General features: G+C 33.2%; 1 protein-coding gene across 6 annotated transcripts in view; it reads left to right on the plus strand.

Moving 5' to 3' along the window:
• The window catches only part of ATF7IP (activating transcription factor 7 interacting protein), a 130453-nt gene that overhangs the window by 85715 nt on the left and 17650 nt on the right, over positions 1 to 27088 (plus strand). For all 6 annotated transcript variants that reach the window (XM_077170151.1, XM_077170147.1, XM_077170148.1 and 3 more), the window contains exons 7-12: positions 7479 to 7552; positions 8109 to 8197; positions 10032 to 10670; positions 16102 to 16166; positions 20429 to 20507; positions 24854 to 25009. In XM_077170151.1, the coding sequence (XP_077026266.1) occupies positions 7479 to 7552; positions 8109 to 8197; positions 10032 to 10670; positions 16102 to 16166; positions 20429 to 20507; positions 24854 to 25009 (1102 nt within the window). The remainder of the gene's footprint in view (positions 1 to 7478; positions 7553 to 8108; positions 8198 to 10031; positions 10671 to 16101; positions 16167 to 20428; positions 20508 to 24853; positions 25010 to 27088) is intronic.

Genomic DNA, 27088 nt, shown 5'->3' on the forward strand with positions numbered 1-27088 from the left:
CACTCTTCCCCCTTTGGTCGAGAAGGTTCTCTCAATCCCTTGATGCTAAGTCTCAGCTCATTCTAGGGTTTTTCTCAGTCCCTTGATGCTGAGTCTCAGCTCATTCTAGGATCTCTGTCCCACGTTGCCAAGAAGGTCCACACCCCTGGGAGTCATGTCCCACGCAGAGAGGGGGAGGGTGGTGAGACTGCTCGTCATGTTGGCTGGAGAGAGAGGCCACATCTGAGCAACAAAAGAGGCTCTCTTGGGGGTGACTCTTAGGCCTAAATTTTAAGTAGACTTGACCTATCCTTTGTGGGGTTAAGTTTCTTATGAACAAACCCCAAGACTGGGGGCTCGGCCTATAGCTTTGGTTGTCCACACTACTGGTGAGAATATCAAGAATTCAACTTGGGGAAGTTGAATTTCTCCCCACTTTCACCATTCCCCGAAGGGGGCTTGCAAATACTTTTCCAGTCACTGATCAAATCACTCTGGGATTCATCGGGGCATCACTCTGGACCAACAAAATCTCACATCCTACCTGAGATTCCAAGTACTTATGACATTCAATCAAACAATCTACATGAGTTATATTAGGAAATGCTCTAGTCAAAATCTAAATTTTGTAACAAATAAACATTTTTTGCTTTAGTCTCACACATAAGGTGACATTTTAAAGTATTAATTATCATCTATTTTCAGCACCCTGCAATAATGACACTCCTTTGTTCTTCCTCATACAAAAACATTTTTAAAATTTGTACATTGTACATTTCACTATTATTATACACTCTAGGCATTCCTAGATTATACCATCTCGATCTTTACCATCTATCTTTCTTTCTGATTTCATTTGTGTCCCCACCCTCCTCCCTGTCATTCTCACATGCAGCTTCATTCAGTGTTTTAACATAATTACATTACAGTCAGATAGTATTGTGCTGTAAAGTACTTATTATAACTACTATAGTATGAAAACCAAGAAGTTAACATTGGTACAACTAAAATACAGACCTTATTCAGTTTTCACAAGTTTTTACATGAAGTGTGTATCTGTGTGTGTAGTTCCATAAAATTTGGTCCCATGTATAGATTTATGTAACTGCTACCACAGTCAGATACAGACCTTTTCCATCAACATAATGAAATTCTTTTATGCTAGCCCTTTATGAAGTTTGATCCTTCCAATACCTTTTCACTTCCTCTCCTCTTTCAGCTGATAATATATGTTCTCCATCTCTGTCTTTATTTTACTTAACTTTTGAAGCTTAGATTTCTCTTTTTTCTTTAGCCACTGACAATTGGATTTTATCTTTGTTCTGTACAGACTAATCTTGTCAAACATTCATTTGGTCATGTCCAAAGTTTTTTTTTTAATTTTTACAACCTTCTTTAATAAAGTAATAAGTTAACTATTTCAAAGCTCTGCTTTCTCAGCTCTGTTTCTTTGTCAGAATGTATAATCTGAGCTGTTTCATTTCCTTTTTTTAAATATTTTTAATGTAAACAACAAGCAAACATACAAACATTCAATACATAGTATACAACCATTGGCTCACAATATCATCACATAGTTGTATATTCATCACTATGATCATTTTTTTGAACATTTGCATCTCTCCAGCAAACAAAATGAAAAAGAAAATAGAAAAACTCATACATGCCATACCCCTTACTCCTCCCTCTCATTGACCACTAGTATTTCAATCTACTCAATTTATTTTAACCTTTGTTCCCCCTGTTATTTAGCTTTTTATTCATATCTTTTACTTATCCGTCCATACCAAGATATAAGTAGCATTAGACGCAAGGTTTTCACAATCACATAGTCACATTGTAAAAGCTGTAAAAAGATCATTATACAGTCATCTTCTAGAAACATCGCTACTGGAACACAGCTCTACAGTTTCAGTTACTTTCCTCTAGCACTGTAATACACCATAAACTAAGAAGGGGATATCTATATAATGCATAAGAATAACCTCTTGGATAACCTCTCAACTCTGTTTGAAATCTCCCAGCCACTAACACTTTATTTTGTCTCATTTCTCTCTTCCCCCTTTTGGTCGAGGTTTTCTCATTCCCTTGATGCTGAGTCCCAGCTCATACTCAGATTTCTCTTCCATGTTGCCGGGAGGTTTACAACCCTGGGAGTCATACAAATTGTCTTGCCGTGTTGGCTTAGAGAGAGGCCACATCTGAGCAACAATAGAGATTTTCTGGGGGTCAGTCTTAGGCATAATTTTAAGTAGGCTTAGCTTATCTTTTGCAGGGATAAGTTTCATAGAGGCAACCCCCAAGATCAAGGCCTCGGCCTATTGATTTGGTTGTTCCCACTGCCTGCAAAAATCTAGGAATTCTCCAAATAGGAAAGTTGAATTTTTCCCCCTTTCTCCTATTCACCCAAGGAGTATTTTATTTCTTATTATTATAAAATAAGTATAAACCTTTTTTTATTTTTCTTATTTGGTGTGCCTGAACCAAACATACATGGTTTTGAAATTTTTCCATTCATTTGTCTTATACCTGTATGAATTTCTGTTCTTTTTCCTTATCTTTGTGGCTGAATTAAGCAACGTGCTCCCCTCCTTATGCTTTTCCAGTCTTTGTGCATGTCAAGTTTGTTCTCAGAAATACTTTCCATTTCTTGTTTATTAAGTCAAAAGAGATATGCAGAGACTATAAGGAGTAAAGAAGAAAATATTACAGTTTCTGAGGCATTTCTGTTTTGGAGAGCTAAAAATAGCATTTATACAAAGAACAAATGCTATGAAATTTGAAAGACCAGAAAGATTATTGTTTTTTTAGTAGATAAGTTGTGGTTTCAGGATCCGCATGCATAAAATAAAGGATTTCCATTGTTCTAGTTTGGTAGCTGCCAGACTACAATATACTAGAAACAGAACAGCTTTTAAAAAGGGAAATTTAGTACATTGTTAGTTTACAGTTCTAAGGCCACGATAATGCCCCAATTAAAACAAGTCTAGAAATGTCCTTTCAAAGGCATCCATGGAAAGATACCGTGGTTCAGGAAGGCTGCTGAAGTTCATGGTCTCTCTCTCAAGTGAGATGGCACATGGCGAACAGAATCAGGCTCTCTCTCTCGTCTGGAAAGGCATGTGGTGAACATGTTGTCATTTGCTCACATTCTCCTGGCTTCCTTTCATGAAGCTCCCCGGGAGGCGTTTTCCTTCTTCATTTCAAAGGTAGCTGGCTGGTGAGTTCTCTCCTTCTCATGGCTATGTCGTTCTGCTCTCTCAGAATCTTCATCTTTCTCCAAAATGTTGAACTCTTTCATAGAATTCTAGTGAACTAATCAAGACCCACCTGAATGGGTGGAGACATGTCTCCACCTAATCCAGTTTAACAGCCACTCTTGATTGAGTCACATCTTCAGGGAGATGACCTAATTATGGATTCAAACATATAGTACTGAATAGGGATTAGAAGAAATTGCTGCCTTTAAAAAATGGGATTAGGATTAAAACATGGCTTTTCTAGGGTACATACATCCTTTCAAACCAGCACACCCATACACTACCCTTTTTATTAATCCCTTGCACTGGTGTGATACATTTTCTACAGTTGATGAAAACGTCTCTTAGTAATGGTACTGTTAAATTATAATGGTACTGTTAAATAATGGTAAATAATGGTACATTATATAATGGTATATAATGGTACTGTTAAGTTAACTTAGAGTTCACTGTTCGTGTTTTTCAATTCTTTGGATTTTAAATTTTTATCCTGATACCGTAAATACAACCTGACATTTCCCCTTTTAACCACATTCAGGTACCATTACATTCACAGTGTTGTGCTACTATCACAGTCATCCATTACAGAAACATTTACCTCGTTTCAAATATAAATTCTCTACATTTTAAACTTTAATTCCCTATTCATACCCTGTACTATGCTAACTATAGTCTAGATTCTGACACTATGAATTGGTTTATTCTAATTATTTCATATCAGTGAGATCATAGAATGTGTCCTTTTATGTCTGGTTTACTTCACTCACATAATGTCTCCAGCGTTCACCCACATTGTCACATGAATCAGACCTTCATTCTTTTTGAGGCTGAATGAAATTCCCTTGTATGTGTGTATCACATTTATTTACTCATTCAGCAGTTGATGGACACTTGGGTTGCTTCCATCTTTTGGCAGTTGTGAATAGTGCTAATATGAACATTGGTGTGTAAATATCTGATTGAGTCCTTGCTTTCAATTCTTTTGGATATACATCTGAAAGTGGGATTGCCAGATCATATGGGAAATCTGTACTTTATTGTTCTAGTTTGCTATCTGCCAGAATGCAACACACCAGAGATGAATTGGCTTTTAATAAAAGGGGATTTGTTTTGTTAGTTCTTCAGATGAAAGACAGCTAACTTTCCACTGAGGTTCTTTCTTACGTGGGATGGCAAAGGGTGGTCTCTGCTGGCCTTCTCTTCAGGCCTCTGGGTTCCAGCAACTTTCCCTGGGGTGATTTCTTTCTGCATCTCCAAAGGCCTGGACTCAGCTGCAAGTGCTGAGTTGAGGTATACTGAGCTGCTTGGGCTGTGCTAAGTTGCGCTCTCTCATTTAAGCACCAGCCAATTAAGTCAAACATCATTCATTGCAACTGGCACGCCTCCTAGCCAACTGGACATGTAATCAGCAACAGATGAGGTTCACATACCATTGGCTCATGTCCACAGCAACAGAACTAGGTGCCTTCATCTGGCAAGTTGACATCTGAATCTACCACACTTATGTTTCAAGGAAATGCCAAATTGTCTTCCACAGCAGCTGCACCATTTTATTTTCCCATCAACAGTAAATGTGTTCTTTTTTCTTATATCCTCTCCAACACTTGAAATTTCTGTGTTTTTAATAGTAGCCATCCTGGTTGGTGTGAAATAGTTTTTCCTGGTTTTAATTAGTATTTCCCTAATGACTAATTACACTGAGCAACTTTTTATGTGCTTTTTGGCCATTTGTGTTTCTTCTTTCAAAAAATGTCTATTCAGATCTTTTGCCAGCTTTTTAATTGTGTTGATTGTCTTTGTTGTTGAGTTGAGGTATTTTTTTTCTGTATTCTGGATATTGAATCTTTATTGAATATGTGGTTTCCAAATTTTTACTCCCATTGTGTAGGTTGGCATTTTATTTTCATGGTAAAATTCTTTGAAGTACAGAAGTTGTTGATATTGATGAGGTCCATTTATCTGTTTTTTTCTTTTGTTGCTCTTGCTTTGGTTGTGAAGAAATCATTGCTGGACAGAGTCCTGAAGATGCTTCTCTGTTTTCTTCTAAGAATTTGATAGTTCTGGCTTTTATGGTCAGGTCTTTTGTCCATTTTGACTTGATTTTTGTATGAGCTGTGAGGTAGGGATCCACCTTCATCCTTTTGCAAATGGATAACCAGTTTTCCCACCACCATTTATTAGAGAGACTTAATTTTTAAAAATTGTTTGGACTTTGCTTCCTTGTCAAAAACTGTTTGACAATAAATGTGAGAGTTGATTTCTGAGTCTCAGTTCTGTTCCATCAGTTGGTATGGCTGTCCTCCAGCCAGTACCTTGCTGTTAGATTACTGTGACTTTGTAATAAGTTTTAATTAATTTTTTTTTTCTTGTAATAAGTTTGAAGATTGGAAAGTGTGAATCTCCAACTTTGTTCTTCTATTTTCAATATGGCTTTGGCTTTTCAGGGCCCCTTTCTCTTCCATATAAATTTGATGATTGGCTTTTCTATTTTTTTTAAAGAAGGTCGTTGGGATTTTGATTAGAATTGTGTTGAATCTGTAAAGCACTTTGGGTAGAATTGACATCTTAACAATATTTAATCTTTGAATCTATGAACATGAAATGTCCTTCTATTTATTTTCGTCTTCAATTTCTTTTAGCAATGTTTTATAGATTTCTGTATATGAGTTCTTTATGTCTTTGATTAGATTTATGCCTAGATATTTTATTCTTTTAATTGCTATTGTAAACGGAATTTTTTTTCTCAATTTCTTTCTTTTGATTGTTCTTTGTTAGTGTATAGAAATGTTACTGTTTTTTGGGTGTTGATCTTGTACCCTGCCATTTTGTTGAATTCGTTTATTTAGCTCTAGGGGTTTTGTGTGAATTTTTCAGAGTTTTCTCTGTCTATGTTCATGTTATCTACAACTAGGAAATGATTGACTTATATATATCTCTTCTCCAGTGTTAAAAAATACAGTATACTGATTTCTGTAACAAAAGGGTATTTTGGTACAAAAATAAAATAATGACCAACTAGTCACAGCTATCCAATAGTTAGAGGATAAAAAAAATCCACATTAGACAAGTGTTGAAAATAAATACTAACTGGGCAAAAGTGAGTATAGAGCACTCCTGAGGGTCTCTTTTACCTTGGGGTGTGGGTTTGTTTCGTAGCCATTAGCTCCTGAGCCGTCTCCTGGCTGCTGTCTGACCTCACATAGTGCAGAGGACACAGTTGACTCAGGAACAGTCTGCCGGAAGCCTTAGATTTTCTAGTTCCATATTTGAAGCCAGAAAATGGTGTGGGGAGAGCCTAGTTATCATTAAAAGGAAGAGCAGTATTTATTTTTATTGTTTGGTTTTGTCAATTGAGGAGTCCATCTACAGGTTTACTAAAATGATGCACATCAGAGCATGTATGTGGCTTGTTGAGGCAGAGAGATATGTGCATTCAAACCCAATCAAGCAATATAAGCTGTTCTATTTTTATTGAAGGGTCAATCAAGTTTCTGGTCTGAGAATCAGAAACAGATCCTTTGTATGGATTGGTTAGGTAGAAAACACCTGGTGATCACTTTGTATCCAGGAATGGGAAGGGCAGGCATACTGCACTGGGCTGGCTGGCATGTTCCATGGTACCATCTCTATGCAGCAGCAGTGAGGCTGCCAGAGACTTGGCCACATAAAATGGAACTGAGAAGGTGGGCCAAGGTGACTCCCAGTAAGGGCCTTTCTAACCTGTCTGAATTCTTGAAAGTAATTTTGACTTGACAACTTTGATCTGTGATCTCTATCTAGCACACCACTTATTATAATTGATAATCAACAAACTACTTATGGAGTGGGTTTCAAGGAATAAATGCTTGGTTTGTTGAATTTCTGGTGCTAATGCTCTGTAATAGGCATTCACCAGATATTCATTGAATGAACAAGTACATTTGTATTTTAGATTCTTTTTGTTAATTTTTATTGAGAAGTATTCAATTTTCAAATGATGAGCAGTTGTCTTGCATAAATTAAGTGATTTGCTTAAGATACTACAGTTAGACAAGTGATAGTGCCAAGATTCAAGTTCTTGTCTCAATTAGTTATCATTTCCACTATATTAGAGTGTCAATGGATCATATATTGAGAACACATTTTTTTTTTTTTTACCTTTGTAGTAGTTCATGGCAGCACGTTTTTAAAGACCTTATTTTTCAAGTTCCCCTTATGTATTAGGTAAGTTTTATCTTTACCTTCTGTTTTACCCTCCAGAATCCACCAAATCCACCTGTATCACCTGGAAAGTCTGCAAATGATGTCAACAGTAATAATAATGTACACTACAGGTAAGAATTATAAACAGTGTATTTGTCCAAGTTTTAAAATAACAGAACAAGATTCTCATTTTATTTTGTGGAAGTTTAGATTGTAATCATGTTTATTTATGTAGAGATAAATAAGTTTATTGGATTAATTATGTTTCCTTTTTTCCTTCTTCATTATAATTGTACCTCTAGATACTATTTTGCTAATTATATGGCTTCCTTTCATCACTGCCAATTTCTTTAACTGCTTGTAGTTACCTCAGGTAATTGAGAAATGCTTTGGCTAGGGGTGAGATAAACTTTTTTTTTCAATGGACTTTAGGACCTCGTTTTTGTCTTCAAGTAGAAGAATTGTGAGCATTAGATAAAAGGAAGACTTTCCTAGTACCTTACACCCTGACCCTAAGAAAACTGTATGCCAACTACACCTTAGTGCATTTACTTTGTGGCTCAGTGTTGCAAAAGTTAAACACTAGTCACCCTTTTTTTCTTTGGGCCATTACTTTCAGTATACATAAAATGGCATTCCCTAGAATGGCATATCCATTGAGTATTTGTGTAAATATTTTTTTCACAGAAATGCAGGCACAGTGAGGCAGATGCTGGAGTCCAAAAGAAATGTAAGCGAGAGTGCACCACCATCCTTTCAAACTCCTGTGAATACAGGTAACATTTCCTAACACTGAAATAACATTTTCTTAAGAATTGAAGGTTTTAGCAGTTATTTTAAAACATTTTTTGAAATTGAAATGGACCTAAAAGAAAGAAAACAACAAAAATGAGCACACTGGTCTAAAATATAGTCCCAGGTACAACATTTTAGAAGTTTAGGATCACAGATAAGAATGCATGAAAATCGAGAAATTCAATTCTTAGTGTAGTGGTTCTCAAAGTTTTTGTTTCCATACCCATTTATACTCTCAAAAATTATGAACATAAATAATAAAAGAAATTTTTAAAAAAATGATGAACTCCAAAGAACTTTTGTTTGTGTGAGTTGTATCAATGGATATTTATACTATAAAAGACATTAAAACTAATAAATTTGTGAAGCTCTCTGCTCACAGTGGCATATACAAATTTTTTCCAAGATACTAGTTTGGTTTTAAAATTCAAATTTTATTTATTATTGACAATAAATAGCCAGTTAGTTTTCTTTGTGTTTGCCTTACTTGTTTAAATTTCCGATAAAGATTTGTCAGATATCTAAACATAGATGGCCATGATATGTATGTAAATCATTCTTTAAAGTAAAAGGTGTTGTTCCATGAAGAAGGCTGCTATCAAACAATCGCGCGCACACTTATTCTTGAGCCAAATACTTCCACATGTGACTGTGCTTTATGTGTACTTTCTGTCTTCACACAGAATATTAAGAAGACCTGTACTTCAAGGATTGAGATTTAATGAAGTCAATAGTTTTTACCATTTCATTAAGTACAATCTTAAGTAAAAACTGACATTTTTTGTTTCTTTTTTTACTGTGACTATGTGGTCAGAAATAGTGACAATTTGTTACCACGACCTTGATTTTTTTGTACTAAGGCAGCAGAAGTTTTACTCACCACTACTTTTGCTCCATCAGCACATGTCCACAAAGTAGAAAAAACAAAATAATATCTCATTCTTATGAAAATAGTTTTGACATTGCACACTTTTGAAAGTGTTTCAGGAACTTCCAGGTATCCCCCTGGATCATGCTTGGAGAAGTGCTATTCTAGTGTGCTTGTGATTTTTGGAAAGACTAGTGATCAAATGAGAGATAAACTTGGTCATCTGTTTAATCAAGCCTGTTCTAATGAGAAAAAAACATAAGTAGTTGAATCAAAAGTACTATAAAACTCTAGTGACCAGCATTTTATTTTTCTCTGATCTCTGGCATATGTTCTGTCATTGTTTAATTCATCTCCCATTTTCAGTTTTTGCTATTTTCCATATCATATAATGTCATTAGAGTGTAAAAGGAAGGAGTCTTCCTCACTGGTTCCTCCGCTAGGAAACTTATAAAACTTGTTACATGGATAACAGATCTTACACAGTCATAATGATAAAATGTGATGACTGAGTTTACCTATAACTTATTAATGATGATGACTATAAATTTACTGTTTTGAGTTTATATATTATAGATTTTCTAAGGCATTTCTAATGGTTTTAGTGTAGTTTGAAAAATATCTGTACATTTATACTTGTTAGTTTTCACTGTTTTTTATGATTGTGCAGTTAGTTGCTCTGTAGTGATTATAGTAATTTTCAGATTATAGAGATAGCAGTCTTCTATATTGATCATAAATCATGTATTATTTCTATAATGTCCCAAACGTACATGTGGAAATGCTTCTAAGAATTTAAGGATTTCCAGACTTTAAAATGGAAAAAGTTTCATTAAGAAGGACTACACTGTATTATATGCAGTGTATTAAATGTGTATGTTTTATATTATCCTAACTGATAAATGAAGATAGCCATTTAAACTTAGACTTCTCTTTTCTTTTTATAGTATCTTCAACCAATCTTGTCACTCCTCCAACAGTTGTCAATAGTCAACCTAAATTGCAGACTCCAGTGACTTCGGGTTCTCTGACAGCAGCATCAGTTCTTCCTGCACCCAACACTGCTACAGTAGTTGCTACTACTCAGGTGCCTAGTGGAAATCCCCAACCTACAATCTCTTTACAATCTCTGCCAGTGATTTTGCATGTACCTGTTGCAGTGTCATCCCAGCCTCAGCTCCTACAGAGCCACCCAGGGACTTTAGTGACCAATCAACCATCTGGCAATGTTGAATTCATTTCTGTGCAAAGCCCACCTACAGTGAGCAGTCTTACCAAAAATGCTGTATCCTTGCCATCTTTGCCAAACCCCACTAAACCAAACAACGTTCCCTCTGTGCCCAGTCCTAGTATTCAAAGGAACTCTCCCGCCAGTGCTGCACCATTAGGAACAACACTTGCTGTACAAGCTGTTCCAACAGCACACTCTATTGTACAAGCCACAAGGACTTCTTTACCCACAGTAGGCCCATCAGGACTCTATAGTCCATCAAATAATCGAGGTCCGATACAGATGAAAATCCCAATTTCTGCTTTTAGTACTTCATCTCCTGTAGAACCAAGCAACACTGCTACTCCAAGAACTGGTAAGTCAGTATGTAGGTTTAATAATAAAAATACAAGCATGATAATAGCCTTTATGATTGACTTTTTTTGGGGGGGGGGGGGTAGCTAGAACTATAAATAAAATTTCCTTGATTATTTTTAGCAATTCTTTAATTAAAAGAAATTATATTGTTAAAATGTACTGGGAGTGGTATTTTGAGATAGAGGGTAGCATTTGTATTTTATCTTTTAGCGATATTCCTAATTTGGGTGGATCCTTCATGTAGACTTTGAAGCAAGCATTGTGAATTGCTTTTATGTTACATTTGCCAAGAATATCTGAATTAGGACTGATAAATATTTTTTAAAGAATCTAATTGACAAAATACATGCTTGTAAGAGAAAAATAAATGTCACATACCTTCCCTATCCATTTGGAAATCTTTTGCGCATATATCACTCACATCTTCCAAATTTGAATAGTTTAGAGACAGATTCTTTCTCCTCTCTTTACTACAAATGTTTGTTGACATAATTGTATGATTATGTTTGTATTTACCTAGAAGTATTATAAAAAGGAGAACTTGATATTACCTGTATGTAAAATTTGTAAAACACTACTTCATCCTCGTTCTTAGAAAGCATTTCTGAACTGTTCTCACATCTGAATTAATATTTTCAGGTTCCAAAGTACAAAATTACTTTAATAAGTGAAATATCATGCTTTACTTTTAATTTGTCTTATAACCATTAGTGCTGTCCTTACCCTCTTAAGTGTATCTTCTCTTAAAATACTAATGGAATTACACACGGTTCTTAAGGGAGTAAATGAATGATAGGTCAAAATTACCATTAGACTGAAGTTGAATATCACCCCCATACATTGAGTATCTGAGTTTGTAAGAGTAAATCTGAAATTATATCTAAAAATGTTATTATTATTAATATTAGTATTTAAAATTTAAATGTATGACGTAGTGCAGGAACAAAATTTCTTAGCATTGTCTGCACCACATTATTCATTCCCTAGATACTGATTCATATTTGCAGTACTAAAAGATGCTTGCATCAAACTGAGATTAATTGATGAGTAAGATAAATTCCGAGGGGCTTTCTTTTTACCTAATTCTTTTTTCTTATTTTTACTATATCAGAATGAAAGTCTGGCCTGAAAAGATAAAAATAACTTCAAGAGTATATTGTTTAATGTTATGAATGATAGTATCCTAAATATCAATTATAATTTCATTATGATCGTTTGGTAGCTCAAACAGTATATGTTCTTCCCAAACTTACTTAGCTGATGTGCTTTCTTTATTAGTCATAATAAATGTCAGTCTGTTTCTGTTTTCATTTAATTACTTGTCTTTTTTTTTTTGACATGTAAAATTAATAATTTTCACAATTATTACTTATTAGCTTAGCTTTTATTTTTGTGATAATACATTTATACTTTAAATTTTTATATTTTAACGTTTATTTAACACACACATATATAATTTTATAAATTATATTAAAGAAATCTTCAATCCAAGTTTCATGTTAGAATGCTTTTAAAAGTTATTACTTTTAAAAGTTTCTAGATATTAACAATAAATCTAAAATGGCAAGCTTTGTGTGTTGTTCATAATATCGATTAGAATGAGATCATTTGTCCTTTTTCCTGCATAATTTTGGGGGTGTCAGAAATATTGCAGGTTTCCCAAAACATATTAATAATAAATCTGAAATGGCAAGCTTTGTATGTTGTTCATAATATCTATTAGAATGGGATCATATGTCCTTTATCCTGCATAATTTCACAGGTATCAGAAATGTTACAGGCTTCCCAAAACTAAGCCTAAGCCAAATACCCAATTTTGGCTGAATATTAAGGTTGAGGCCAAATTCATTGTATCTTTAATATACTAAATTAATTAGGTTATATAATTAAAACTTTTTAAGTCCTGTATTTATGTGTGTGTTATTTACTTGAGAACATATGCTGTATAACTGAACTACATACATTTGTATATTTTTTTATAATAATTCAGTACATTCTTGAGATTGTCAGTATTTTCTGTTGAAAGTAGAAGAAAATATCCTAGAGGTGGCTTGGAAATTTAGGGCTCAAATGAGAGCAGATTGCCTTCATTCATTCATAGGTCCTGCAGACACAAGCAGTACTATGCAAAATAGTTTGTCTTCTCACTGAGCTCATAATTAAATAGGGAACCTAGCTGTTAAATAAGTGAATAATTATAAATTTGATGAATATTAAAGTATGCTGGTTGCTGTGAAAGAATATGGGAGTTTGAAAAGGTTTGAGAAAATGAATGGAAGGGTGGAGAAATGGGAAGATATTAAAGGGTTTTTTGGGGGGTTGCAGGTTTGACTTAATGAACACTGGCTGCTATGTTGAGCTTGGTTTGGAGGGAGTCAGAAACATGTTGGAAAGACAGGTTATAATGATCTAGGTGAGAGATGATGTAGAAAAGATTTGAAAGTTACTGAGAAGGTAGAAATGATAAAATGTTAGGTGAGTAAGGGACATGGAGAAATCAAAGATGACCTTTTTTTTTTTTCTGTTCTACATATATAATCAGTAATTCACCGTATCAGCACATAGTTGCGTATTCATCGTCATGATCATTTCTTAGAACATTTGCATCAATTCAGAAAAAAATAAAAAGACAACAAAAAAACTCATGCATACCATACCCCTTACCCCTCCCTTTCTTTTTTTTAATTAATTTATTTTTTATTTATGATACATAACCGCATACAAACACACAAGTATTGTTATCATATGCTCATTCCGTTCTTGTTAGATAATCAGTAACTCACACTACATAGTTGTATAGTCATCATCATGATCATTTCTTAGAACATCTGCATCAATTCAGAAAAAGCAATAAAAAGAAGACAGAAAAAAATTCATACATACCATATCCCTTTCCCCTCCCCTTCACCGATTACCAGCATTTCAGTCTACTAAATTTATGTTCCCCCTATTATTTATTTATTTTCAATCCATATGTTTTACTTGTCCATTGATAAGGTAGACAAAAGGAGCATCAGACACAAGGCTCTCACAACCATACAGTCACACTGTGCCAGCCATATCATCATACAGTTATCTTCAGAAAACATGGCTACCCGAGCACAGCTCCATATTTTCAGGCAGTGCCATCCAGCCTCTCCGTTACAAAAAAGATGACTCATTTTTAAGCACTTGTTGACTGGTGCCATTTATTAGCATAGAACATTAAAGTTAGAGCACATTTTGGGGAGAGCAGTATATAATTCATGTCCAGTACTCACTCTCAGATTTTACTAAACATGTTTTATTCCAAGTATATGTGAAAATCAGGGTTTTAAAAAAGAAAACAGTCACTGATTAAATCATAATTTCATCTAAGTTTCTTCAGGGACAGAGTTTAAACGCGAAGATTTTGCCTCCCATTTATGTTCATACAGTTAGTTATCCCACAGAAACTAAGGAACTGGCACTCCTGTAAAACCCTTTTATAATTATGGTAAAGTGGCTTGTTGGTTTGAAGTCATAGTATCTTTTGAGCGTAACATGATAGGGATGTATAATTTGTTTAGTGTCAGTGATGAATTGAGTGGTTCATAGATTTTAACTTTCAGAAGTGATCTAAGGAAAATAACAAGGTAGATGAAACTATAAAATGTTACATAAAGAATCAAGGAAAAAGGGGCGGGCCATGGTGGCTCAGCAGGCAGAGTTTTGCCTACCGTGCTGGAGACCCAGGTTCGATTTCCGGTGCCTGCCCATGTTAAAAAAACAAAAACAAAAACAAAAAAGAATCAAGAAAAAAGACTTTAATAAAAGGATGGGCCTATAAGGAAATTATACAGTTCTGTGAATAACTCTTAGCACTGGACAACTATATCAAAGAAAGACTCATGCTAGGTGAAAAAAATTCTGATGTTTATTTTAGAAGTGTCTGTGTGTGTATAACATTTTATTACAAGGGTTTAAACATTTTCTGTATCTTGAGAAATGTTTCTGTGTGAGGATATTACTTACACCAGAAAATAAAGATGAAGCTCCCTTATCTACTTTTTGTCTAAAGTTAACTTTTATCTTCCATTTGAAAATGAAAATGAGTTGCCAGTCCAAATGTGTAACTTCTTTAACTTTGTCTATGGAAAGCTTTGCCAGTAAATCACTGATGTTTTGGTAATGTCACCAGTGTGTTTTAATAATACCCTACCATGGAAGCTGAATAATTAGTTTTATATTAAACAATCTTTCCGGAACTTTACAGTTCAAAACTGAGGTTGACTGATAAGAAGTGAAGTAATTGAGAGAGAATTTTTAGAAAGTAAATAATACATGAATATGTTCTTCCAATAGAAAGAATTAAAATAATTGAGAAGGATAGGAAGAAATTAATTGTAAAGGCCTCCTTATTTCCCTATCCTGGAGTAATCTTTTTTAACAGGTATATATATATATTTTTTTTTTGCATGGGCAGGCACCGGGAATCAAACCCAGGTCCTCTGGCATGGCAGGCAAACGTTCTGGCATGGCAGGCAAGCGTTCTTGCCTGCTGAGCTGCGTGGCCTGCCCCCAATTGATTTTTTAAATGAATAATCTATATGTACACATATGGAAATAAATAGTTTTCCTTCCTGTGTAATCACAGTTTGTCTTTTTTAAAAAAAAAATAGTTTATATGTATTCTGAAGAGTTACAAATGAAAGACCATATCTTAACAAAGAGGGTCTTATCTCCAGCAAGCAAGGATGTTACAACATTAGAAAACCTAATAATGTAAAATTTACCACAATATGAAAGAGGAAAATCTAATTTATCATGTCAGTAGATGTCATAGGCGTGATAAATTTAATACTATCTCCCTTTTTTTCTCCCGTAGAGATTGAAGGAAGGGAAATACACGTAGTTTATTTTTCATTCTGTTTGTAATTTTCTTATCCCCTCCCACCCCTCCCTTTTTTTAAACCACAAATCTAATACATGCTAATTGAAAAATAAATAAAGGAAAAATTTCTGTCATTGAACTACCCAGATTGTGCATATGTGTTTCCTCAGAACTATGTAAATTTTGTTTGCAACTATTTTTCTACTAAATTTCCAGCAAACGTTTTTGCTATGTTAAATAAGGTATATTGTAAGGGAGAAATGTTTTATTTAAACATTCCCTCATGTTAGAACATTTACATTATTGACCTCTTAAATTATTTCCATGAGATATTCCTTAGAATTCAAATTGCTGGGTCAATATGTATGTGAAATTTTTTGCTCTGTGTTACGAATCTGCCCTTCTGAAAGATACTCTAGCAGTACACTATGAGAGTAGCCATTTATATTTATGACATGTTGCTAGACAAAGGTAGTTGTAGAAAATTATAATAAATTATTAATATTATAATTATAAGCCCCAATGTTTACATATGGGTGTCTTTAAAAATGGCTTTTTTTTCTTTTTGACTCCTCAGAAAACCAGACAAACAAAACAACAGATGCTTCTGCTAATAAGAAAGTAGCTGATAGCACATCACAGGTAAGATTTTTCCTTCTGCTTCAAAGTAAAAATCTGATTATAGTCCACAGAAAAATGGATTTCCATCAGTATTCTTTGATATATTGAAAATTATTTGAAATTTCTTTTATAAGGTCCAAATATATTCTAATGGCTTCTTTAATGTTCAAGCAGAATTTGATTTATTTACTTATTAAATATTAGAGATAATATTAGTTTATGTTAACTAATGCTTAGATTTATACAACTTGACAGTTTAGTCATTTGCCTTAATATAGTATAAAGTTTCGATTTGCATAAAGAAAGCTTATATGTGGTTCTCCAGGATCTTTTTTTTAGATCTCACTGACTTATTTACCCCTATCCCTCACCATTATATTTCTTCAGAATAATCAGAAATATCTTTTTTGGGGGGAGAAAGTCTTATCGTACTGATAGTGTAAGTTGTAAGCATTGTTTATTATATTTTTGTTACTGCACTTTTGTTGGATATATGATTTACAAATATTTTCTCCTATTCTGTAGGTTGTCATTTCACTTTCTTGATAGTATCCTTTGATGCTCATAAGTTTTTAATTTTGATATAGTCCAGTTTATCAATTTTTACTTGTTACTCATGTTTTTGGTGTCATACCTAAGAATCCATTGTCCAGTCTGCATCCTGTAGGTTTATTGCCTTTGAGTTTTCAAGGTTTTAGCTTTTTTATTTAGGTTATGGGTTGACTTTGAGTTAAATTTTGTAAATGGTGTGAAGTAGGGGTCCAACTTGATTTTTTTTGCATGTGAATATCCAGTTGCCTCAGTACCACTAATTAAAGAAGAGAATATTCTTTCCCCCATTGAATGGTTTTGGCTTCTAATGGAAGATCAGGCCATGGTTTTATAAATTTATTTCTGGACTGTCAACTCTATTCCATTGATCCGTATGCATATCTTTGTAAAAGTATCACACTCTCTTGATTAACGTTGCTGTGTAGTAAGTTTTGAAATCAGGAAGTGTGAGCCATCGAACTTTATTCTTCCTTTTCAATTTTGATTTGGCTGTGGGGATCCGTGTGGATTTTAGAATTAGCTTGCCAATTTATATATAGAAATCAGCTGGATTCTGATAGGGATCAGTTCGGGGAGTATTGCCATCTAAATCATGTTAAGTCTTCTGATCCATAAACATGGGATGTTTTTCCATTTATATGGATCCTCTTTAATTTCTTTCAGCAATATTTGGTAGTTTTCATTTGTGCATTTTTTTTTTACTTATTTTGTTAAAATTTATTCCTAGGTATTTTATTCCTTTGACGCTAATACGTATGTGACCTTGTTTTCTGAAGTTCATTTTAAGATTATTCATTGTAAGAGCTTAGAAATACAGGTGATTTTTGTATGATGATCTTGCATGTTCTAACTTTGCAGAACTCATTTATTAGTTCTAGTAGTTTTTTGTGAGTTCCTTAGAATTTTCTACATACAATTCCATGTCTTCTGTAAATAGATACAGTTTTATATCATCCTTTCCAATCTTGATGCCTTTTATTTCTTTTTCTTGCCTAATTGCCATGGCTAGAACCTCCACTGTAATTCTTGTCTTGTTTCTGATCTTGTGGGGAAAGCATCAGTCTTACATATTAAATATGATGCTAGTGAGAGTTCTTTGTAGATGTCCTTTGTAAAATTGGAGAAGTCTTCTTCTATTCCTAGTTCATTAATTGATGTTTTTGTCTTTGGATTTTGTTAAATATTTTTCCTGCATCATTGCCATGATTGTGGGATTTTGTTTTTCAGTATGTTGATAATGATATATTAATTTTCTAATATTAAACTAACCTTGTGTATCTCTGGAACAAATCCCATTTAATCATGTTCATTAATTCTTTTTATATGTTGCTGGATTTAGTTTGATAGTTAATATAGGCATTTACAGTTATAAATTCAATTCAGTTGTGATTCAGCTGCAACCATAACTTTTGTTATGTTGTGTGTTCAATTTTATTCATCTCAGTATATTTTCTGGTTTCCCTTTTCAATTTTTCTTTGAACCATTGTATTGTATCTCTTGGAGAATGTATGTGCACTTGAGAAAAATGCTATTCTGAGATTGTTGGGTGGCATATTCCATAGATGTCTGTTAGGTCTATTTTATAGTGGTGTCCAAGTCTTTTTTCTTTGTTGTGTTTCTGTATAGTTCTTTTATCCATTATTGAAAGTAGGAGTAAGATATTGAAGTTTCCAACTATTTTCTTTTTAATTGTCTACTTTTTCCTTCTTTTCCCTCAGTTTTTTCTTCCTGTATTATTCCAGGGTTTGTTGTGTTACAGATTTTAACTTATTATAATCAGCTTTAGATTTATACTATCTTATTAATGTATTCCATGTGTTAAATTTCTATATGTTAAAGGCAAGAAAATATAGTACATACATATTATTTTGTGCAGTTGCTTTTTACATCATTAAGAGAAGAAATAACTTTTTTATAATTACAAAATCTTTTTGACAGTCTTGTTCTAAGTTGGATCCATCTTTACTATTCTTTGCATGTTTCTCTAGTAATTTTTGGTTGAAAACTATAGATAATCTCTTGTAGTGAGTGGATTTTTTCGGGGGGGTATTGTTGTGAACTTTTAATTCTGGATTTTTGGAAATACGTGATCCGTGAAATCATTATCATAGAAAAATTTATAAGTAAAATTTAGAATTGTGTCATTATCTTAGGATTTGACCTGAATTTTCCAAATTTTTCAGAAGCATTAAAGTTTTGCAAATGATAACCTTAATCTTTTGGAGTTGAACTCACTCCAAAAAAATTGAATTTTTCATGTATTAAACAATTATCATATACCAGGCCTGGTACTAAGAATTTATATAAAATTCTACCAAGGTTCCATACACTAGGGTAACTTTCCAGAAACCTGTAACCTCTCCAGATGGGTCCCTGGACCAGATAAGTACTGAAACCTATAGGGGTCATCCTCTCCAGAAAGAGCATCAACTAGTTCCATCCCCCTATCCCATATTATCAACAGTCCTTCCAACATGAAAAAGTTAGAATGGGATATGCCCCTAAATACCCCTAAAGTGTGGGAGAAAGATCAAAGGTGATGGTGGAGTTATGTGGAGAAGGTAGAATTTAACAAATGAGTATGATGTGGATTCATATATTGATACTTCTTTTAATCTCCAGTATCTTAGAGCAACTAGAAGTAAAATCTAAAATAGTGGAATGGTAATCCATATAAAACTCTGAAATCTGTTTTACAACTAATAGTTGCAGTGTGCTTTGAGATTTATTGCTTTTTTGTATATGTTATTTTTCACACACACAGAAAAGTCAATTGTGATGATAAATACATATATATATTCCTTCTACCATCCAGTGTTCTGGAGGAGCTAGAAGGAAAAATCTGAGATGATGTAATGGTAGCCCATGACAGACTCTGGAATCTGTCCTGTGACTTAGTTGTTGAAGAACGCCTTGAAAATTACTGCTTTTTCTTTCTTTGCTTTGTTATATTATGAGATAAAAAAAGTTAAAAAAAAAAAAAAACTATTATAAATTATTTGAATTAATCCTGGTAATAGTCTCCATGTCCAAATTTTGGAATTTGAAGAAACTACTTCAGCATACGTTCACATAGCTAAATAAGTGTTGAAACTTAAAGATACTGTAAGTCTTTCTGACTCCAAGGCCCGACTCCAAATGTCTATTTGTATTGCTTTCCTGCCTTCCATTTTTGTAGTTGTTGTGTGGTTTTTAAAGATTGTTTCATTTTTTAAAATTATTTTTCTGATAATTTAAAACAATGGATTGACTTTGGTCAAATTGGATGTTCAGTTAATAGTTGTAGCATACCATATCATATCATTGTTTGAAAAAAAAATAGGTTCAGAGTCTTTCAAACTTTTATCTAGTTCTTTAGAAATATAGATTGTATTTGGTATTTTGGTAGAGAAATAGTGATAATTTAGCATTTTAAATCTTGGAAAATTGATGAAGGTTTGTTTCTAACCACAATTTCAGTGCATCTAATTATTTTTATAGCTCTATGCCGTGAGTTCATAGTTTAATTTAAATGAATTTCTAGAATTTATTTTGAAGATATTTTGAAGTATTCTTTTATGGCAAATGGTTATTTGTGACTATTATAGGATATTTATTTGAACACACTCTATTTCCAAGCTATATTGAGCCAGGCTCTACTGATTATCCTCGTGTCCCCTCACTGCTATTTCAGTTTTCATTTATATTTACCTGAATTTCCTTTGTAAAATGCTGGCGTTTTGTTTTTCAGAGTGTAAAGGCAACAGGCAGTGATTCAGGTGGTGTCATTGATCTCACAATGGATGATGAAGAGAGTGGAGCTTCACAAGGTACTTTTGTACTAAAGGATGTTTTGTTGCCTTATTTTCTGTTAGTATAGTATAATAGTCTATGAAGACATTTTGTATAGCTTGATATAAAACTTGTATATTTTAAACCCCTTTTAGAATTAGAGATTTTTAGCTTAGAATTAAAAAACAGCAATAAAATCTTGAATGAATTTGAACAAGGAGGAAAACAGCAATTTGCAGAAAATGTAATTTATGAAACCCTTCTCTTTTTGCGTTTGATATTTCACTTGATCCTTGAAATAACCTTGTAAATACCCATTTCATAGTGGAGGAAACAGCCTCAAAGAGGACAAGTAAGTAAGGGACCTGGAAGTCAAACCGCGTCTTCTGACTCTCAGTTGTATTCCTTTTGATTCTATTTGTGCATGCATGTGTGTGTTTTAGATACAAATGTTTGCATTTAATTTCAGTTGTTTAAATTATTCTGCTATACTTAGTATTATTTAAATAAAAATGAAAGTTAATGATTTTTAAAAGCATCGATATCCAAGATCCCGAGTATTATTCTGAGTTAGAATTTTTAGAAACTCTTTTGGACAGATATTAACCAGTATTTTGCAATTATTTTTTGGCATTGTTAATAGGTATTTTATGAATAAAAAGCTCCCTGGTTAAATAAGCTTAGGAAATGCTGAGTTAAAATTATGTGGAGTTTACTTAACATAGCTAGAGCTTTTCTTTTTTTTTTTTTTATACAATTGATGAAATAACATTTTTATAATTGTTCTATTAACTATAGCACATGATTTACAGTAGGGGTTCACTGTAATGTACAGTCCTATTTTTGTTTTGCTTTTTTAAAATTACTTTTAGCATATATACAACCTAAAATTTCCCCTTTTAACAACATTCGAATATATAAATATATAAGTACATTCACAGAGTTGTACTACCAACACCACCATCCATTACCAAAACTTTTCCACCAACTCAAATAGAAATTCTGTACGAATTAAGCATTAACTCCCTATTCCTTACCCTCACCCTGGCCCACCATAATTTATATTCTAATTTCTGAATTGATGAATTTGCTTATTCTAATTATTTCATATCAGTGAGCTCATACATTATTTGTCCTTTTCTATCTGGTTTATTTCACTCAATATAATGTCTTCAGGTTTTATCGATGTTTATCAGAACTTCATTCATTTTTAGGGTTGAGTAATATCCCATTGTATGTATAACCACATTTTGCTTATCCATTCATCTGTTGATGGACACTTGAATTGCTTCCATCTTTTTACAATTGTGAATAATGCTGCTGTGAACATCAGAATGAAAGTATATGTTCAAGTCTCTGCTTTCAGTTCTTTAGGATATATACTTAGAAGTGGGATTGTTGGAGCACATGGTAATTCTATACTTAACTTTCTGAGGAACTGCCAAACTCTTCCACAGCAACTGCATTATTTTACATTTCCACCAGCAATGAGTGAGTGTTCCCGTTTCTCCACATCCTCTCCAACACTAATCATTTTCTGTTTTTCTTTTTGATAATAGCCATTCAAATGGGTTTGAAACACTATCTCATAAGGTATCTGTGGCTAAGAGAGTTCTGAGCATCAAGAGGCTATTCTGGAGTTTACTCTTATGCAAACTTCAGCTAGATATAGAGAATTGCCACAGTTTGCCAAACCCCAACCAACACCATTCCAGTAACCCTAAAGAATGCCTAGTGCTCTATCTGAGGTTCTTACAAAGTTTCAGACACTGAAATTACTTACTTTCCAGAAACTTACAACCTCCAGATGGTTCCTAGGCAAGATAAGTCCTGAAACCAAAAGTTGCCAGCCTCTCCAAGAACATCAACTACTTACAATCCCCCATCCCATACTGTCTACACCCCTTACCGACATAAAAAAGTTAGAATGGACATAGCCCAAATACCCCTCAAGATTAGGAGAAGGATCAAAGAAGAAGGAGGAGTTATAACAGAAAAAATAAGACTTAACAAATGAGTATGACCACTGAATCATTATATTGATATTTCTTTTAGTCTCCAGTGTCTTGGAGCAGCTAGAAGGAAAAACCTGAAATTGTGAAACTGTAACCTATACAAAACTTTGCAGTGTGCTCTATAACTATTTGTTACATTGTACTTTGAAATTATTGCTTTTTGTATGTGTATTATATTTCACAATAGGAAATGTTAAAAAGAAAAAAGAAATCCAACAGCCTTCTTTGAAAAAATTCCATTTACCCTGAATAACCAAAGCCATCTTGAAAAAGAATGAATTTGGAGGATTCACATTTCTCAATCTTAAAACCTATGACAAGGCCAAGTAATCAAAACAGCATGGTACTGGCAAAAGGATAGACATAGATCAATGGAATTGAATTGAGAGTTCAGAAATCAACCCTCATATATCTATGGCCAAGTGATTTTTAGTAAGGGTGCCAAGTACACTCAGTGGGGAAAGAATAGTCTCTTCAACAAATGATAATGGGAAAACTGGATGGCCATATGCAAAAGAATGAAGGCAGACCTCTACCTCATACCATACACAAAAATCAACTCAAAATGGATCAAAGACTGAAGTATAAGAACCAGAACTATAAAACTCCAGGAGGAAAACATACGAAAGAATCTTCAGGGCCTTGTGTTGGTTGATTTCTTAGGCTTCCCACACCAAAATTAAAAACTTCTGTGTATCAAAGGACTCTGTCACAAAAGTGAAAGACAACCTACTCATTGGAGAAAATATTTGGAAGCAACATGTCTGATAAAGGTTTAATATCCAGAATATATAAAGAAATCCTACAATTCAACAATAAAAAGACAACCTATTTTAAAAATGGGCAAAGACTTGAATAAACATCTATTCAAAGAAGATATACGAATGGCTAAAAGTACATAAAAAGATAGTCAACCTCACTAGTTATTAGGGAAATGCAAATCAAAACCAGCTAAAGCTTTTTTACTATGCTTATTTATAATATAAATGTCCAATATGATTTGCAATACCAGATGTATTTGTAAAAGTCTGTAAGAATTAAATAATATGTTTGAAAGCCTAGAAAGATATCAGGTGTTAATATTTCTTATAGTAAACTTAAAAACATCAAAGTTTTAGGAAACTAACCTAAAGGTTTAAAAAATCTTGCAGGGAATAAGAGAGTTCAGTAGGTTTTAGGAAAGAAAAATTAAGTAGCTGTACAATTATATGACAAAGTCAGTTTTCTTGTATGAATCAAATTAAATGAGAAATTTATGACATTCATAATGGTTGAACTTCTCATACCAATACATTCTTTATAAAGCTTCAAAGTATCAAAGTTGCTGTCACTTATTGTTATTTTTTAGATAAATTACCTAGCTATAATAGAGCAATAGAAGACAAAAATAAATGCAGGTTATTTTTGTGAGGGCATGGGTAGGATTGGTTCTGGATAGAGAAATTAAAGTAAGTTAGGTTTGTTTTCAGTGCCCTTGACAGTTTACTTTATAGCATCCCTCTCTCTTTTGGCTTGTTTCCATTGCCCTAACTTTGGATGTATCTTAAATTCTCCTATTCTCAAGGCATTGTTCTCCAACAGCAACCAACCAAAGTACCAGATTTTAGCTGTTAATTATATTTTCATTTTACTAAGGAATTCCATAACTCTAAGATACCAGTGGGAGTATCATTTTAGTTAAAAGGGCTTCTGGCTTGCATCCTTCATATTATACCATATAGTGGTTTCTTATTTGTAAGGCTTTATCTGAGACACAAACACATGTATGTCCTAGGCTATGGTAGAGCTTTTCTTGAGACTATATATTCTATGTTTATTTTATTTTAAAGAATGGATAGCAAGAATAAATAAGCATTTGTGTTGCTGAGTTAAAGAACCTAAGAACAGTGAACTTATTGGAATCCAGTATCACCAATGAAAAAATTCATTAATTTATAGATATTTGCCCAGGAGAGTGTCCTGATATAGATATATATTCAGGTAGGCAACGGAATTATTCTATTGACATGATATTGTATTGAATCTAGACAGAGGTTTCTTTCATAAGAAATAAGCAAAAGCATTAAACTGAATTTCAGTAAGCGTGAATTAGAATCTGTCATATGACCAATAATGAATGATTTCCTAAGCTCTTACTTGATTTTCAAATGGGCAGATATACAATATAATTTTAATAAATTGCTTAATGAAGTTATTAATCACTTTATAAATTATTCTATACAGTAATTATAACAGAAAAATTGTTGTTTTAGAGGTAAATATGATACCCAGTGACAAGCAAGAAAAAGTAAAATTCACTTGTAAAGGAAAAAACTTGTATTTCTGATTTACTTGTCAATAATTTTCATGTTTCACTTTTTAATTAACAGACCCTAAAAAACTAAATCATGCTCCTGTGTCAACCATGGGTTCTTCTCAGCCTGCTTCTCGACCATTGCAACCTATTCAGCCAGCACCACCTCTTCAGCCATCTGGGGTGCCAACAAGTGGTCCATCTCAGACAACTATACACTTACTACCTTCAGGTAAATTTGTTGAACCATTGAGCTGAAGCTTTAGTTTTGCCTACAGAAAATCATGATTGTGGAACTGAGTGGAAAGATTAAACAGAAAATTAAGAGTAATTGTCATTGTTATTATGATGACAATGTATGTCTTTTTTAATACAGTGTAGCCTAGTTTTGCCGACCCCTTAACTAGTAGCACTGGTAGACAATAAAATTGATTAATAAAACACTTAGGTTTTATTAGTTAATCTTTAAAGAAAACTTAAGTTATGTAAATATATCTTATTGGCCACTGTAAACAGCAGAAATGAATGTAGCCTCTCTAGAAAGGATATATGTAACCAGAAGTTTTAATTGTCTGGTCAAACAAGGATTTTTAAATAAGTTATAACTTCAGATAGTTAGGCCCAACACTTCCATCATGTGGTATGAACTAATATTTTACTTGCTACACATCAACAAGCTATAAATTAGATATTTTAAAGATGTAGTCTATATTTCTTAAACTGTAAGACAGTCAGGATAAAATTTGAAGATTTTATCTAAGTAGTACTTACCCAAGGACTTCTCAGTAAGAGAAACATTGAGTTCATGTTGGATTTTTAAAATAGATTTTTTGAGATATAATTCATATACCATACAATTCACCCATTTAAAGTGTACAGTTTAATGGATTTTGGTATATTCATGGATATGTGCAGCCATCACCACAGTCAATTTTAGAGCATTTTCCTTTCTCCAGAAAGAAATCCATGTACCCTCTAGCTATCTCTCCTCTATTTTCTTCCTCCAGCCATAAGCAACCACTAATATACTTTCTGTCTCTCTATATTTCCCTATTTAGAACTTTCATTTGAATGGATTCATATAGTATGTGTTGTACTTGATTCGTTTGCTTAGCATAATATTTTCAAGGTATTATAGTATGTATCAGTACTTAATTCTTGTCTTATGCTGAATAATACTAGTAACTTATTTTATGCATATACCACATTTTGTTTATCTACTTGTCCGTTGATGGACATTTGGACTGTTCCTATGTTTTTACCACTATAAATCACATGGAATTTTATCCAGTGAAATCTTTCTTGAGAACACCAGAATAACTTGTAGGAATAAGGATATCTTCTGCAGTGACTTACCAAAAATTCAATAATTAATTTTTGAATTATGAAATTATTGCTCATGTATTAAGTACTTGATGATTTGGTAATTCTTGTACAGAGTGGTTGGATTTCAGAATTGTAGATGCTTGAGATTTCCTTTTAGTTAAATTGCATTTCATGTCATTGGCATTAACAGGCAAAAGAATGTGCTTATATGACTTCATTTCTTGTGTAGCGGTCTTACATTCGGTTTCACATTTTAAATTCTGTCAAATAGACTGTTATTAACTAAGTTCAACCTTGGGAACTGTGTTATTTGTGAGTGTTTACATGTATAAACAGTCACCTAATTTAGATATTTAAGAAGGAAATTGTATTATATAAAGTCATGTGCAGCGTTTGAGTAGGGTAGTAAAAGATGAAGAAATGTGATCTTTCCTGTAGACTCTCTCCCCTCTCTGAAGATTTGTATTGAAAGTTAGAATCTGTAAAGACTGAAGAGTATTCAGTAAAAAAAACCTTTTTATCTTTGTTGAATCCGGTATTACTCTCAATTTATTTGACTTTAGGATCCATTTTTCCATATGAAGGTAGATGGTTATTGGCTTTCATTATATTGTTCATGCATAATCAATTGTAAAATATTCTAATCCATATAGTTATAAAGAAGAAAGTGTTAACTCTTAAAAATCATCTTTATTTTGGTTCCATGCTGCCAGTATACATTGAGAACCAGTTTTTGGATAAATATCTCAACATTACTCAAGGCATTAATACTCTCTGGAATATAGATTAGGAATGCCAGGCCAGGGGAAGGAGTGAGGATGGACATCTAACATTTTGAATAAGAGATGTTAATTCACCTTAAGAAAATGTGAACTACAATAGCAAGCCAGTTTCTTAAACTGGAAATACAAACTTGTTTTGTAGGATTTATACTGCTTAGTAAAAATCCTGTAGAGTTCATAATTCTACTTTGTTAAGAACAATT

This window comes from Tamandua tetradactyla, chromosome 7 (genome assembly GCF_023851605.1).
Source record: "Tamandua tetradactyla isolate mTamTet1 chromosome 7, mTamTet1.pri, whole genome shotgun sequence".
In the NCBI taxonomy this organism is placed as follows: Eukaryota; Metazoa; Chordata; class Mammalia; order Pilosa; family Myrmecophagidae; genus Tamandua; species Tamandua tetradactyla.